Source organism: Panthera uncia (genome assembly GCF_023721935.1).
Source record: "Panthera uncia isolate 11264 chromosome C1 unlocalized genomic scaffold, Puncia_PCG_1.0 HiC_scaffold_3, whole genome shotgun sequence".
Lineage (NCBI taxonomy): Eukaryota > Metazoa > Chordata > Mammalia > Carnivora > Felidae > Panthera > Panthera uncia.
Window position 1 is genome coordinate 27894683 of NW_026057584.1, and position 17906 is coordinate 27912588.

General features: G+C 39.7%; 1 protein-coding gene across 1 annotated transcript in view; it reads right to left on the reverse strand.

Moving 5' to 3' along the window:
- Positions 1-17269, reverse strand: part of PTH2R (parathyroid hormone 2 receptor) — an 86415-nt gene extending 69146 nt beyond the window's left edge. Inside the window, exon 1 of the mRNA XM_049615020.1 lies at positions 16959-17269. Coding sequence (XP_049470977.1) covers positions 16959-17033 — 75 coding nt within the window. The 5' untranslated portion in view covers positions 17034-17269. The remainder of the gene's footprint in view (positions 1-16958) is intronic.
- Positions 17270-17906: the final 637 nt, after the last annotated feature.

Consider the following 17906-nt stretch of genomic DNA (forward strand, 5'->3'; position numbering starts at 1 on the left):
AGACGCTTTGTTGACTGAGCCACCCAGTCACCCTTCAAGATTTTTAATCCTTTCACAAACTGACCTCTAACTCAGAGCTAATCCAAAGTCCAGTCCATTTTTCACATTAGGCAATAAACCATAAAACTTCCCATGACTCTGTTCATGCAGGAAACAAACTGAAAGCAGTTTAAGAATATAATGTATCCAGGGACACCTGGGGGCTCAGTCAGTTGCGTGTCTCACAGGTCTTGGCTGTGGTCATGATCTCACAGTTCATAGGATGGAGCCCCACATCAGGCTTTGCACTGACAGCAAGGAGCCTGCTTAGGATTCTCTCTCTCTCTCTCTCTCTCTCTCTCTCTCTCTCTCTGTCCCTCCCCTACTCTCTCATGCTCTCTCTCTCAAAATAAATAAATATTAAAAAAGAATATAATGTATCTATCTGTGACATGGCTCAAAATCAGTTAAGAAGGCAGCACTAGAAATGTGATCACACAGAACTGTCATTTTTCACACCTGTCATTCACCCTTTCTCTTTCATTTTAACCACATGAATTTATTAGGTATTTGTAGAGTCCAATTACTACTTAGAAAAAGCAATGTTAATTTCTTAAGTAATTTAATGATGATAGAGGTAAAGAACAGATCAGCCATTGCTAGGTATTGGGGGAGGGAGGGACAAGGGAAGAGAAGGAAGAGGTTGTGGCCATAGAAGGAGAGCAGGAGGGATTCCTGTATTGAAACTGTTCTGTATTTTAACTGTGGTGGTAAGTCTCGTGTATCTGCTTACGTGTGATAAAACTACATAAAACTGCCCCCCACACACACATGCCCAATGAATATATATAAAACCAGTGACATCTGAATTAAAGAGGCAGATTCCATCAATATCAATTTCCTGCTTGGGTTATTGTACTATAGTTATGAAAGATGTCACCACTGGGAGAAATTGGGTGAAAGGTTTATAGTATCCCTGTATTATTTCTTACACTGCATGTGAATCTACAATTTTCTCAAAATAGCTTTTTAATTCATATAATATTTTTTAGTGAATTGTATTTAGTTTATCAATGATTATAACCATGACAGATCAACTAAATGTTAAATAAAACATAATAGAATCTATTAATTTGAGGAAATTAAGTTCAAATATAATAAGACTACTTGGCAAAGAATGTGAATGCAAAAGAAACCACGCATTAGGTAGCTCCCCATAATTTACAGACTTCTATAAATATGAAAGGTTCCCTATTATTCTCAATGAAACCCAATTAGAACTGAGAATTTTTAAATTCCCACCCATTACCAGATCTCCTAAGCAAGAAACTAATTGTCAACTATTACTCATCAACTAATTTAAAATAACTCCCTTGACAATCAAATGAAGTAACTATGTGTATCTTCCTCAAAAGTAATTTACTTATTTTACACAAAGTTGCCATCAAAACATAAAGTCAGAGGTAGCCAAGTTAAAAACTATGCACATAAGATCAAGCAGGTTTGTGCAACATTCAATCCTTAAGGCAAAGGCTCCCTTTTCAAATCTCAGCAAAGTTGGCTCAAGATTTTTAGTTATTTAAAAACCTAATTAGTTAGTTACATCTGAAATGGCTTTCAAAATCTTTCCACACTAAGAATTTGAGAAGTTTTCTATGAACATAGAAAAGCTGAACATTTCCTTTGAATGAGGTCTCTGCAATTAGGGGTAAACACATAATTTCAAATACAGGCATACTTCACTTTATTGCACTTCTCAGACACTTTTTTTTTTTTTTACAAATTAAACGTTTGGGGTGACCCTGCATCGAGTGAGTCTTTCAGCACCATTTTTCCAACAGCATTTGCTCACTTCATGTCTCTGTGTCATTCTGGTAATACTTGCAATATTTCAAACTCTTTCATTTATTATTATATTAGTTATGGTTATCTGTGATCAGTGATTATGACTCACTGAAAGCTCAGATTATGGTTAGCATTTTTTTATTAATAAAGTATTTGTAATTAAGATATGTACATTGTTTTTTTCAGACATAATGCTATTATATACTTCATATACTACAGTATAGTGTAAATATAACTTTTATATTCACTGGGAAACCCAATAATTCTTTTGACCCACTTTATTGCAATATTCACTTTATTGCAATGGTCTGGAACCAAACCCATAATATCTCCAAGGTAAGTCTGTCGATCTTAAGTGTTTCACCATAAAAAATAAAAATAAAAAAAAGAATGAACGAAAAAGTGAGTGATTGATGTGCTAATGACCTTGATAATGATAATCATGTCACAATGTAGACATACATGAAATCATCATGTTGTACACCTTTGAAAGAATCACATTGTACAACCTAAAAAAAACAGTACAATACAAAATAAATAAGCTACCTTCACCCAAAAAAACAGTGTTGCCCTATTTGGGGACATAACAAATCATCAAGAAGATGACTGTTTCCTTCAAGCAGTTGGCAACAAAAATTTGAGATACAGAAAATCAGGCTGCAGGCCAAATTGCATTGGTCAACATTCCATCCATTTGCATCTATGGTGTCACCACCCGAGGCAACACATCTGTCATGCAGCATAGCTGTGGATTCCTGGGAAGTAGTGACTGGGAAAAATAACATGGTTGATATCCAATGAGAATGAGAAGGCTAATTTCCAGCAAAAGCAATGAGGTAAAAATCACCATCAATAATAAGGCCCACAAACTATAAGGTAAGTTTCACATAGTAGAAACTCTGTGCACTCATTAGCTATAACAATTGTGCATGTACATTAAGAGAATAAAGGAAAATTACTATGAGAGCTTGTAAATTAAACCATCTATGACCCCCCAAAAAACAGGGGGGATGAATGTTGGAACTAAACTCTGGTTTCCTTGATTTCTGATACAAGGATGTAACCACCGATCACATAATAGCTGGCTTTATGGATGAAAGAGAGGAGGCAAGGTGTGACTGTTCTTAGTTGAATGAGTAATAGCGGGGAGGAGGAGGAGGAGGAAGAGATAACAAGTAATGAGGAATTTACTCAGCAGATATGGGAATAATAAAAGGTTTCTAAATCAGGAAGAAGTGTGAATCCACATGGTCTTATTGGAGGTAAAGTAAAATTTAACCCAGTGGGGTGGGGGTGGGGGGATAGGGGAGTGGGAGAGAGCTATATTTGACAAGACAGTGTGAGATCAGTGTAGTTTGGGACACAAACATTTGGACAGATAAATGGAGAGACAGGCGGAAGGGCCAAGAAAGCAGAGCAGCATGGAAGTTCTCGGCTTCTCTCATCCTGAAATGCAGTTAGATCATCACCAAACCATTTTGCACACCTAGGAAATTGATCTGAGGATTAACACAACAATCTGCATAACTTGAGCCACAGAACTTGGCAAGTATGCCGTGAGGAGAGGTGAACTGGGGGAGAGAGAAGCCACGGAGGGTAGGGAGCTGTTTCATGTGGGGTTTTTTTAATGTTTTATTTTTTATATTTGAGAGAGAGAGAGAGTAGGGGAGGGGCAGAGAAACAGAGACAGAATCTAAAGCAGGCTCCAGGCTCCAACCTGTCAGCACAGAGCCCGATGCAGGGCTTGAACCCATGAACCATGAGATCATGACCCGAGCCGAAGTTGGACGCTTAACCGACTGAGCCACCCAGGCACCCCAAGTAGGGAGCTGGTTTTGCAGAGAGAGAACAGAGAAAGGGAAGAAGAGTGCAGGAAAAGCTTTCCCTCCAAAAGAGTGGAAAGAGAAAGAGTGGAAACACTTACAAGGGACTGAACAAGAAATCTGTTCCCCAAAACCATTGACAGGGAGAAAGAAGAGGGTTTCAATACCATTAGGACTCTATAAACAGGGGTGCACAGAGTCAGAAATTTCAGAGCTCAGAGTTCCTGTGCCAGAGACTAGGAAGCTGGGTGAATCCATTTTCATCTCTCCTGTGTGTGCACATAGATGCATACGCACACCTCACTGATCCACCCCAGTAAACTAAGAAGGGCCACCTAGTGGAGAACAGAGCCATTACACCAAGCCCCGCCCAACTGCACCCTCACAGCAAATGCCCTAGAGGACCATCACAAGTCTCTGTGCCTGCTGAGTATATGGACTATAAAGTGATTCATAGCTTGAATTTTAGGGGAAACTAGATGTAACTTCATTCAGGTTTCATCCTGTTTGCTGGTCTATTTTTTTTTCTTTGTTCTCCTCACTTTTCTTTTTCTTGGATAAAGAAAGAGAAAAAATTTATTATTTTCATTTTTTTTAATAATTTTTTAAATTCTACTTACTGTGTTTTTTGTTTTTTGTAATTTTTTAATTCTATGTCACTTTCTTCATTTCATTTTATTCCATTTTATTGTATGTACTTTTTTAATTTTTAAACTTTTTCTTACTTTTTTCCTTTTCTTTCCCTTTTTTCTCTATTCTATCAAGTTTCTTTTAACAAGCAGACGAAAACACACCTAGGATTTAGTTTCCTTTATTTGATTTTTTGTGTTGTTTTTAATTTTTTAACTTTCATTTTTATTTTATTAATTCTTTTTCATCTCCAAAATGATAAAACAAAGGAATTCACCCCAAAAAAAGAACAGGAAGAAATGAAAGCCAGGGCTTAATCAATACAGATATAAGCAAGATGTATTCTAGAATTTAGAACCATGATAATAAGAATACTAGATGGGGTAGAAAAAAAGCATAGAATCCCTTTCTGCAGAGATAAAAGAGGTAAAATCTAACCATGACTAAATTAAAAATGCTATAACCGAGATACAATCTCAAATAGATGTCACAGTGGCAAGGATGGATGAAACAGAGCAATGAATTAGTGATATAGAAGACAAAACTATGGAGAATAATGAAGCAGAAAAAAAGAGGGAAACTAAGGCAAAAGAGCATGATTTAAGAATTAGAGAACTCAGTGACTTATTAAAAAGGAATAACATCTAAGTCATAGGAGTCCCAGAAAATGAAGAGAGAGAAAAAGGGGGTAGAAGGTTTTTGTGAGCAAATCACAGCAGAAAACTTTCCTAGTCTGGAGAAAGACACAGACATCAAAATCCACGAAGCACAGAGAACTCCCAGTAGATTCAACAAAAACTGGCCATCAATAAGGCATATCATAGTCAAATTCACAAAATACACAGACAAGGAAAGAATTATAAAAGCAGCAAGGGGAAAAACATCCTTAACCTACAAGAGAAGACAGATCAGTTTCACAGCAGACCTATCCACAGAAACTTGGCAGGCCAGAAAGGAGTGGCAGGATATATTCAATGTGATGAATCAAAAAGATACGCAGCCAACAATTCTTTATCAAGCAAGGCTGTTATTCAAAGTACAAGGAGGGATAAAGAGTTTCTCAGACAAACAAAAACTAGCAAGGGGAAAACTTGACAGTGACAAGCAGAAGAATGAACCTGGACCGCTTTCTTACACCATACACAAAAATAAACTCAAAATGCATGAAAGACCTAAAAATAAGACAGGAAGCCATCGAAATCCTAGAGAAGAAAGCAGACAAAAACCTCTTTGACCTTGGCCACAGCAACTTCTTACTCAACATGTCTCTGGAGGCAAGGGAAACAAAAGCAAAAATGAAGTATTGGGACCTCATCAAGATAAAAACCTTCTGCAAAGTGAAGAAAATAATCAACAAAATAAAATGCAACTGATGGAATGGGAGAAGATATTTACAAATGACATATCAGATAAAGGGTTAGTATCCAAAATCTATAAAGAACTTACCAAACTCAATGCCCAAAAAACAAATAATGCAGTAAAGACATGGACGAAAGACATCAATAGACATGTCCATTCCAAAGAAGACAACCAGATGACTAACAGACACATGAAAAAATGCTCAACATCACTCATCATCAGGGAAATATAAATCAAAACCACAATGAGATACCACCTCACACCTGTTAGAATGGCTGCAATTAACAACTCAGGAAATGACAGATGTTGGTGAGGATGTGGAGAAAGAGGAACCCTTTTGCACTGCTGGTGGAAATGCAAACTGGTGCAGCCACTCTGAAAAACAGTATGGAGATTCCTCAAAAAATTAAAAACAGAACTGCCCTGCAACCCAGCAATTGCACTAATAGGTATTTATCTAAAGTATACAAAAGTACAGATTCAAAGGGGCACATGTACCCCACTGTTTATAGCAACACTATCAACAATAGCCAAAGTATGGAAAGAGCCCAAATGTCCATTGATGGATGAATGGATAAAGAAGATATGGTATACACACACACACACACACACACACACACACACACACACACAATGGAATATTACTCAGCAATCAAAAAGAATGAAATCTTGCCATTTGCAACAACGTGGATGGAAATAAAATGTATCATGCTAAGCAAAATTAGTCAGAGAGACAAATATCATCTGACTTCACTCATGTGGAACATGTTGTATTAGTTCCAGATATATAGCATAATGATTTGTCATTCCACAATATATGCAAATATCAAATCATCCAGTTAACATCCATTACCATACATTTACAAAATTCTTTTTCTTGTGATAAGAAATTTTAAAATCTATCCTCTTAGCAACTTTCAAATATTCAAGACAGTACTATAACTATAGTCACCATTCTGTACATTACATCCTCATGACTTACTTATTTAAAAGACTTTTTTTTAAGTAGGCTTCATGCCCAGCACAGAGGCCAAGGCAAGGTTTGAACTCACAACCCTGAGATCAAGACCTGAGCCAAGATCAAGAACTGGACACTCAACAGACTGAGCAACCAAGGAACCCATGACTTACTTATTTTAAAACTTATTTTAAAACTTTTAAAACTTGTTATTTTGACAACCTTCACCCATTTTGCCCTGTTTGGGGTTTTTTGTTTGTTTGTTGGGTAAGGTATTTTGGTGTTTTTTTTTTTTAATAGCACTATTAAAATACAAAGAACTGCATATATTTAATGGGTAGAATTCAATGGGTTTGGACATATGCAAACATTTATGATACCATCACCCAAATCAAGGTAATAGACGTAGCCAACATCTTCCAAAGTGTCCTTGTGATTCTTGTCTGGTTTTTGTTTTTTGTGGTACAAAGAGTTAACATGAGATCTACCCTCTTAAACTTTGAAGTGCACAATACCATGTTGCTGACTATAAGCACTGTATTGTCCTGCAGACCTCTAGAACTTGTTCACCTCACATAGCTGAAACTTAAATAGAAAGATGTTGTTCAATGGATAAGGTATTCTTTGTTTTCCTGTATCTGTATAATGAAAGCACAAATCTTATCTTGCTTTCAATGTAAAATTGTGCCAATATACATCTGACTAGATAACCTAGGGAAATTTCTTGGCACATATATCTGAAACCACAGGTAGAGCAGGCTTCAAAAGAATGACAGAATGTAAAGTTCACAAGGGTAGGGATTTTCAGGTTTGGATTTTTTTTTTTTCACTGTGCATCCTTCCTCTACCACTTGTCTTTGTTTGCCACAAAGTTGCTGAGGAATTAAATGGATGTTGGAAAGGTAATAATAATGCTCCTTGCCAGGGCGCCTGGGTGGCTCAGTCTGTTGAGCGTCCACCTGTGTCTCAGGTCACGATCTTGTGGTTTGTGAGTTCAAGCCCCACAATGGGCTTGCTGCTGTCAGCTCAGAGCCTGCTTCCAATCCTCTGTCCTCCCTTTTTCTGTCCCTCCCCAACTTGCAGTCCCTCAAACATAAACACTTTCAAAAAGTGCTTCTTGGGGCACCTCGGTGGCTCAGTCAGTTAAGTGTCCAGCTTCAGGTCAGGTCATGATCTTGAGGTCCATGAGTTCGAGCCCCACATCAGGCTCTGCACTGACAGCTCAGAGCCTAGAGCCTGCTTCAGATTCTGTGTCACCCTCTCTCTCTGCCCCACCCCCACTCACACTCTGTCTCTCTCTGTCTCTCAAAAATGAATAAATGTTTAAAAAATGTTTTAATAAAAATAATTTGTTAAATGCTTCTTGCCTTCCTCTTAAAGTTGTTGTGAGGATTAAAGAAAGTAATCCACATAAAGCATCTAGTTAAAGGCCTTTATATGGTGAACACTGCATAAATATTAACTAGTATTATGAAGCCTATACTTTTTTTAAAGATTTTATTTTTTAAGTAATCACTACACCCAATATGGAGCTCGAACTCACAACCCTGAGATCGAGTCACACGCTCCACCAACTGAGCCAGCCAGGTGCCCCACCAAGTCTATATTTTTATCACTTTCTACATATATTTGACCAACATAAACTTAATGAAGCAAAAAAGAAAAAAAAGTGCTGAACATGAGAACCTTTGGCAGAGATCGGCAGGCCTTTCCCATCTCTAGTTGAGGACCTTCTGTCTACACTGCAAAAACAACTGAAGTAAAAGACAAAATACACGAGAGAAGGAGAATGGACAGATGCCACAGGATGGGAGACAGAAGGCACAGAACTCCTCTTTGCATTGTTGGCATTCGGTCTCCTCTAGAGTGGAAGCTCCTTGGAGAACGAGGCCATGTCTTAATCCCTTTGAGAGCCTGCACCATAAAGGTAATACCTAGTAGCCCACTGTAATTTTGCTAAATTGAAAACAAGAAGACCTAGGGAAAAAGAATTTTATTTGCAGGGTACCTCCTATTCACAGAAAAGATGTCAGCCAGTTTTCTACTCATCGACACCACTCATTGTGCTGGTTTTGCAGCGAGGATTGTTGAGTATATTTATTCTACAAGTATCTACCAAGACCTTTCATGGAAAAAACACTACTTATAGACACTGTGGCAGAAGATAGAAATAAAAGAAACCCTAGCCATGGATCTGGCCCTCCGGTAGGTCAGGAGCTAAAGTGTGGCTCTTGGGCACTTACTACACAATTAGCATGAGTGGTAAAAAAAAAAAAAAAAATGTGATAGACCCAAAGACAAAATGCCATTACTTATATATGACCAATCTGGTGAGAAACAGAAGTATATTGCATTTTGCGGATTGATTTTTAAAAGGCATTTTTAAGACTGCGGGAAAGCCCCATGTGTCCACCTATGGTTTCTTCTAATTTTTAGATATCTCTAACTTCAATTAATCCACATGAAAACTGTGCTTAACTTTCACTTACATGACTACCCAAAAGCTTCCGGATGTCATGTCTTACTGATTTTATTCATCTAGGAAATAAGATGCCAGAATATATGCTCAGAGGAGAAGTTCCACCTTGGGCTCATTATATGCATGAGTGCCTTTCTGAAGGTAGATTCTCTTGTAGTGTGGGCAGAAGGATATGCAAGCTTAGACATATCTCATGCCCACAAAATTGGTTTAACTGCATTGTTAAACATAATCTTTGCTCTCAGAAAGTGCATTTTAAAAAAATAACTGAATTTTTTTTCTCCTAGAAAACAGCACTAGCCTCATTATATAAGTAAGGAAAGTGACAAGTAATATAAATTATTCTTATTCAAGAATTTGCAACCAGTTTGCAATTTGATGTAAATGGTTTCATAAAGGAAAGACAGAAGTTTGCCTTAATGACACATAGAAGTCCATTCCAATCTAGTCACACGAATATTTGGCCAGAGTGTTAAGCAACACTTTTGTTTGTTTGCTAGATGTTTAAATATATTATAGCTACGTATCTTATTTTTTTATTTTTTTTATTTATTTATGTATTTTGACAGAGTGAGAGAGAGAGAGCGAGCACCAGCAGGGGAGGGACGAAAGAGAAGGAGAGAGAGAGAGAGAGAGAGAGAGAGAAGAGAATCGCAAGCAGGTTCTGTACCGTCAGTGCAGAGCCCAACGCAGGACTCAAACACATGAATTGTAAGATCATAACCCGAGCCAAAATCAAGAGTCAAACGCTGAACCAACTGAGCCACACAGGGGCACCCAATACGTATGTTATCATTAACAAGAGTATTTGACTTATTTACGAATTCAAGCAGCAATATATAATACTTCTTCTATCTACGATCATGCAAACACTTACCAATATTCAATTAGTATCTACTAGGTACCATATTCTGTAGAAAGTTATTAATAATCAGTTCTTGCCCTCATGTAGTCCACTATCTGTGGCAGAACATCAAAACAGCTATTTTTAGACATATTTTTAAAGAAATAGCATATCATTTATGATTTTAAAACAAAAATCATACATGATGTAATTCAGAACTTTCTACATGAGCCTTACATTTAACAAACCAATAAAATTAGCACTGATGAACATGAGCGAATATCATACTTGATAAATCTTTAGAAGAAGTCCCAGTTGAAGTAATAATAATAAACAAGATAGAATGCCTATAATAATCACTACCATTCAATATTACATTGGGAGTTCTAACTAATGCAATAAGACAAAAGATAAAAAGAAGTAACAGATATAGTTATTGGAGAAAATTGTTACTGCTCCAGAATAAACTCGGTAGGTATGAATCAATAACTAAAAATAACAGTTTCTCTATACCAACAGTAGCTAATTAGAAAATATAATCAAAATGATGATGATGATGACAATGATGGCAGGGAGAATGAGCAAACTCTGTGACATGTACTACATTAAATGCTTCTCCTGAGGTTTTCATGATGTGTAACCCACACACCAACTCAATGAATTTGGTCTTAGGTCATCCCCATTTTTCAAATGGAGACACTGAGTTTTTGAGATGTTAAGTGATAGCTAGAGAGTAGGAAACATAGATTCCAAATTCAGTTCTTAGATTACAAATTCAGTTCTTATATCAAAGTCCATCATCTTAACCATTTTATATACTTTTGCCTCCTCCAAAAAGCTATGATTTACTTTCTTTGAGCATCTATAAAATTCCATCAGCCAATGGAATAACAGTCAGGCTCAACACTGAGCCTGCTTGTTTATCACTTATTAGGACAAGAGAGCTCTGGAAACATTGAACTCTCTTAGAGACCAACAGCACTTTTCTCTCCATCTCCATGACTAGAAAGATGCAGGTTCTGTGACATCCTTTGTACCCAGGGCAGTTACTTCTGTCCCTTAGAAGAGAGTGATTAATTTTTAAAATTAAAACTGGAGTAAATGCTTAGAGACTTCAGTTCCAAGTGGGATCAAAGAGGATGAGTTTTCTTAAAATGAAAGAAATACAAATGATCTCATTCAAACATGTATGCTACCCAAAGGCACCATGCTAATTGTCACAAGGTGTTCCAAATTGTTTATTAGTCCCTTGTCCCCTGTGAGTTTACAATCCAGGGGTAATCTTACAAAAAAACCTATCTGCATACCCTCTTTTAAACAAATTAGCCAGCCCTTTTAATTCCATTGTAGTCTCGTTGAGAATATCATTCACACACGTGGTTTCAGGGACCCCCTATGAAGTGCTGATGTTAATCCAGAGCTTTTCTTAAGCTTTATAATATCCAACCATCTACTAAATAACTCAGGTACCTCACACACAGCTTATCTAAAAATTTCACTCATCATATCTGCCCCGACCCACTCTTCCTTCACCTGAATGTACCTTCTAACTACCTCTTGATTCCCTCTGCCTACTTGCATCTCCAATTCTACAAAGACACACCAGTGTTCTCAGAATGGCTGCAACTGCCTTCCGATTACCTGCTCTGTCTTCAGAATGGTTTCTTGAAAGGGGAACACAGATATTAATCAAGTACTCACATTAATAAATACTCAGAAGATAATTTGTTAATAAATTAATAAACACTATGAATAAAATGTCCAATTGCTGTCCGAATGTAATTGGGTTCTGAAGGAGAAACTGTAAGGAATAGAAGGAACAGTGTTGGAGGCAGAAAAAAACCTTGAAAAATTCACACACACACACACACACACACACACACACACACACACACAAAGCCTTTAGTGGCTCCCAGTCATGTTTAGAAATAATCTCAATCTGGTGCCTGGATGTCTCAGTAGGTTGCTCAGGTCATGATACCGTGGTTCGTAGGACTGAGCCCCACGTCTGGCTCCACTCTGACAGGGTGGAGCATGCTTAGAATTCTCTCTCTGTACCTCCCTGACTTGTGCTCCTGCGCTCTCTCAAAAATAAAAAATAAATAAAATAAATTTTAAAAATCTCAATCTAATAATCATCCAATAAAAAGCCCTTAGCCAATCTACTTACAGAAAAGATCTGGCATTTTCATTATTAGACGCCTTAAGGCTTTTGCATGTTTGCATATTTTTCTTTTTTTTCTTTTTTCAAAAAAAAAGTTTATTTTTTTGAGACAGAGAGACAGAGAGACAGAGAGAGCATGCGCAGGTGAGTGGCAGAGAGAGAGAGAGACAGGGAGAGAGAGAATCCCAAGCAGGCTCTACGACGTGGGGCTCGATCTCACACCGTAAGATCATGCCCTGAGCCAAAATCAAGAGTCAGTTGCTTAACCAACTAAGCCACCCAGGCGCCCCGGTTTGCATACTTTTCAATTCAATATTCTCACATCCCATGAGATAAACACCATTATTGCCCATCACTTTAGAATGGAGGAAACGAAGACTCAAAAGGTACAAAGGGCTGCCTAAAGTCACATTGCTGTTAAAAGATTTAAAGAGTAACTCAGGAAGAAGGCAAAAACCCCAGAAGAAAGAAAGAACATGGATTCTAGCACATGACAAAACCAACTGAAGCTCAAGACGGGAAAATAAATGGAATGTGTGAACATCAGTGAAAGATAGTATTTTTATTCACAAAGAATTGAGGAAGTTCCAAAGACATGAAACCTCTCTGTGCATTGGCAGGAAAAGGCCATATCTAGCTCCCTTCCATCTTGGAGCTTCTGGGCTGCCAGGGCTGAAGATTCTACCCACAGTGCAGCCACAGAGAAGTCCACCGCCTTAGGGCTACAAGGCTTCCCCTATGACTAGAAGACAATGAAACCATCCTGGCTGTCAACAGGTCAGAAGGAGAACCAACCAACCACCGGATCTTTAACTACAGTAGTGCTTATGGAAATAAGTACAATGCAGACATAATCCAGGCAAGTTTCAGCTTGATTTTGCTAAGAACAGTCCCTTAGCTTACCATCTTGGAGAAGCTGCCTATGTCCTCATTCTGTCCTCCTTCTTAAATCTACCAATGATGGCTTGTTGGTAGTTACATCTGTTATCACCACAATCTCCAACTGACACAGAGATTGACATACAGGCTGTAGGCTTACTCATTTTATTTATTTATCGATCTATCCCCTTTTACCTCTATACCCCACTCCTACTTCTCTACCTTCCCAAATGCAACCACTTGTGTGAATAGACATATACACATATATCTTTTATCTCGATGTTTATACAATATATATTGCTGCTTCATGTGCTTGTATTTAAATGTATGTAAGTGGAATTATGTCATATATCTCATTGTTTATATGCCATATCTTATCCTCTTTGAAAGGATCTCATATATGCTATTTTGTGTACCTTGAATCTACTGCTTTTTAAGTTTCACAGTATCCCATTATGAACACCCAGTTGACCCCAACACCACAGAATTATTGCAATAACCACTATGGACTTGTGTGAGAAATTCCTTGGGATATATACACAGGGGTGAATACTGTTGGGACAGAAGGTATGAATAGACATAACTTAGCTAAGCAGTGCCACACTGATCTCCACAATGAGAGCACCAATCTGGGGGGAGTGAGAGGGAGAATTTCAGAGTAGAAGCTAGGGTCTAAATCATAACTACTCTACTTGTTAACTGTGTGACTTGAGAATATTACCTAACATATTTTAGCTCCATTTTCTCATGAAATGGATAATTACAGTGCCTATCTCATAAAGTTACTATGAGAATTAAATGAGATAACAATAGATTAAAATGTTTAGCACAGTATTTAGTACTTGGTAGGTAAATAAACATTGTCACTGATTTTCATCCCCTCCCCACAAGTAAGAGATTTGATTCCCCAGAAGACTCTGAATCTTTACACTAGAAGGTCAGTATAGCTTATCCTTCTTAGTGAACAAAATAAGAGTAGAGAGATCAAGTTTCATGCCCAAGGAGGTTTCATGTTATCAGAGGAGGAATTTGAAAATGGTTTTTGGGTTCCGAGGCTACTGCTCCTTCCCCCACACCAGAATGTCCCTGAAGTGATTACTGAAAAATAAAACCTGCCCGTTGGTATCTGCTCAAACCTAGTACTCTATAGAACATATATACTTCCATCCACTATGTCATGATCTTCTGGGAATTTTCTCCAGTTGTGGTGATGGATTTGCATTCACTTCCCTGCCCATATACTGTCAGAGCCACACTGATCTGCAGCCATGGAGCCTGGTGTAGGTGACTGAATCATGTGGAGTCAGCTGACTCTCGAGCCCAGCAAAACCAATGTTGTTCCTTGATAATTTTGTAAGGAAGGCAGACACTGAGATAGTCATTCAAGAAAGAACCAACCATTTGTCTGTAAGGAGTATGGTTGCCTGATAGCCTCCAGCTGCCGGACTTTCAAATGCCAGTCTCAGATCTGGGGCCAAGTGCACAATTACACAAACAACCCTGAGCTAGTAAATAAGCAACAATGGGAGTACTAGGAGTTGGCCACTTTATCGCCATGTGGGACTCCTCCGATGGGCAACCTTTACCCCTGAGGTCTGCGTGAGGTTGGCCAAGACTCTGGCAGATTTGCATCCTGATGTGAAACTCTCCCTGTCCGATCATACTTTCTCACTCCCTTCTCTTTCAGAGGCATTATCCCCCCACCAAACAAATCTAATTGTAACACTAGTTCCATCTCAGAGCCTGGGTCCAGAAGGACCCAGTGACAGAGTAAACAAAATACTACACATATTTATACAGTGCTCCCCATTGCCACATGATCACCTGCCTTTAGGAAAGGCATTACTGGGCACTGTAATAACACCTGAGGCGTGAATGCATGGGTTTTGAACTGTGCATTCAGGCCAAGGCGGCAATTTCACCAACCAAAAATCACAGAGATATTTAAAACCAATTGACAGATACTAGTCTATATTATCTATTTTGGGATGTGATCCAATGTTTACTGAATGTTAAACATTTGTTCTACACAAGCTTTTCTGCTTTGATGCATTCCCTTCAATATATTCTCTAAATTCAATATACATATTAGCTGGGAATGAAGACGAAGAAACTGAATGTCAGAGAAGGTGTCAGTGTGTTGACCTAAATCACTTTCTTTTCACTTCCAGATTTCGCTTAACCTTCAGATTTTGCTTAAGGGGCCAAAAATGTAACATATTATCACAAACTGTCATTTCATACAATTCTTAATTTATAAGTATAAATTGAAGTCAGTTTAAAGCAATGTGTCTTAACCAGAGCTAACTTTGCCTCCCAAGGGACATGTGGCAACATCTAGAGACATTTTTAGTTGTCAAAACTGGGCAGGTGTCAGGGGATGCTTACAGGCATCTAGTGGGAAGGACAGGGGTGCTGCTAAATACCCTACATGTACAAGACACTCCCCACAACAAGGAATTATATGGCCCAAGATGTAAATAGTTTAAAATTACAGAAAAAGCATCCAAATATCCTTATTGTTTTATTGAAAGCTAAAATTAAAGGAAAAATTCTTCCCACAATCCCATAGTGATTGGGGGTGGGGGTGGGGGGTTGTGCTAATCAATATCCTCCATTCCCTTGGAAAAAGCAATCTAGAACACTGAATAAAACAAATGGTTAGAGTTCATTTTTCCCTTATACAAGGAAGCAATGTTTTTAAGCACATTATTCGTATTTTATGAGACAGAAACACAGGAAATATATTAGAGATCATCAGAGTTCCATAACTGTCACCAAATTCTTAGGGTGTCTTTTTTTCCCATTTGCTCATATTCCTTCTGTTATGTTAGTGAAAATTTTCAGGTTTGAGCATACCCTACAATTGCTAATAGTATTAGTCAAGATAAAACACACATATTGTTCGATTGATTTTTTAACATAAGTAGTTTGCATTAGACATCCTGGTCATGCTAGGTAAAGCCCAGTATTTAGCAGAACACTATTCCCTTTACCTTAGCGCTGTTAGGATAATTGACATATAAACTGGTCATCTGAAAGCCAAAAACATAGTAGTAAGTTTGGACAGTATCAGTACATAAATCAATGCCTTGATTTTCTCATGGTTAAAGAATGTAAAACAAAAAAACTAACAAAAAAAAAAAAAACCAAAACACAACACAGAAACACTTGGGGCTCCATTTGATGGTCAAGGTGCGCCCCCTGCTGAAAAGAAGAGAGAAATAATGTTGATACAGCTTAAATTCACAGGGCTCTTCTGCATTACATCCACAACTACACGCATCTCCTTACAGTTCATCTGAAAAGCTGAGTGTAAACCCTACATTTTATTTGACTCAAAAAAATGTGACGTTGAATTGTAATTTGCACATTATAGAGGTTCCATTCAAAAAATTCACCCAGAAAATCTCTAAACAGTATTATCGGTACAAAATGACAACTATCACTGATTCTTAACATTAGCAAACTGAGCCTTATTTAACACTGTATTTCTCTTCTATCTAACATCTTCGCATTAATGATACGTGATTCTCTATCAGGGAAAGCCGGTTATCCCGGCTTTCAGTAGTAGTTACTATCAATCCTAGAGGTTCAAGTTCTCAAAAGTGACAGTAAATTGCCAGCAGACAAAAATAATTTGGACTAATTAAATGAGAACCAAGGAGTGTAAAGGCAAGAAAAGTTCATTCACCTCCCAGCCTCGCTTCCTGATCCAGAACCCGTGAATATCCCTTCACCTTGCATATGCCAAGACGGTGGTCTGAATAGTACCCACCCCAGGACCCTCACCTAAAGTAATTCTTTGCAGCTCCACTAAATGCCTGTCAAACCCTGCTGGGTGCGTGCGTGTGTGTGTGTGTGTGTGTGTGTGTGTGTGTGTGCGCGCGCGCGCGCCCGGATGTGTCGGCGTGAGCCCAGCGCGCCTCGGTCTCCGTCTCCCTAACGCCGCGTCCCGAGGCTCCGGGAAGCAGGTGCCGCGGGGCACGGACTCTTACCTGGGCTCCGACGAGAAGGCAACCTCCGAGCAGCAGCCACCCCCAGACGTGGGGCGACGCTCCCGGCCCGGCCATGCCCGGACCAGCCCGAGCGAGAAGACGGACGCTCACCCCGGAGCCCGGAGAGGCTCCCCACTCGCAACTTGGCCAACGCGGGGCAAACTTGTGGCCGGGAGCGCGGCGCAGCTGGGGCGGCGGGAGCGCGTCTCGGATCCCCGTCCTGCGCGCCGCCGCCCGCGCCTCAGTCGGGTCTGCCGGGGAGAGCGGCTCGGCTCCCGGCCTTGACTCACCGCCCCGCGAGGCCCGCGTGGGAGAGGGGGGCGCTCTCGGACCACCACCACCCCCCCCACTCCGATCCCGGCGCGCCCCGCGTGGAGGCAGGAGGGGCGGGGGGACGCTCGCGCTCCTCCTGAAAGTCACTGCGTCCCGCAGCCCAGAGGACTCGAGGGCCACGGACCCTGGGCGCTGCTGCCACCACCCGCAGCTCCCGCCGTCTCTACTTCTGTCCACTCTGTACCCGCTTCCAACCCGCTGTCTCTTGGGGCGCCCTGGGTCCTCGGGGAGTGGTCTCAAAGTTCCCTGCTGTCCAGAAGAGCCACAGCCAAGGCAGACCCTGGCTAGCGTGGTGTGCTGCTAAGCACCTGTGTGCTAAGGACTGCCCACAACCCTCTCAAGTTCTCTGATTGCCTTTCTCCTAACCACTGTTTATAATAATTGTGGGGGGCGGGAGGGGGAGGGAAGGAGAGGGAGGGAGGGAGGGAGGGAGGGAGAGAGGGGGAGGAGGAGAGAGAAAGAAAGAGATAGAAAGAGAGAAGGAAGGGGGAAAGGAGGAAGAGAGGGGGAGGGTGTGGGAGAGATTCTACTCCAGCAGAAATCTCTGGGTCAAAATTTCTTTGCATCATTTTGAGTTTTGGGTCCAGACATTAAAGAAACGCAACTGACATTCGT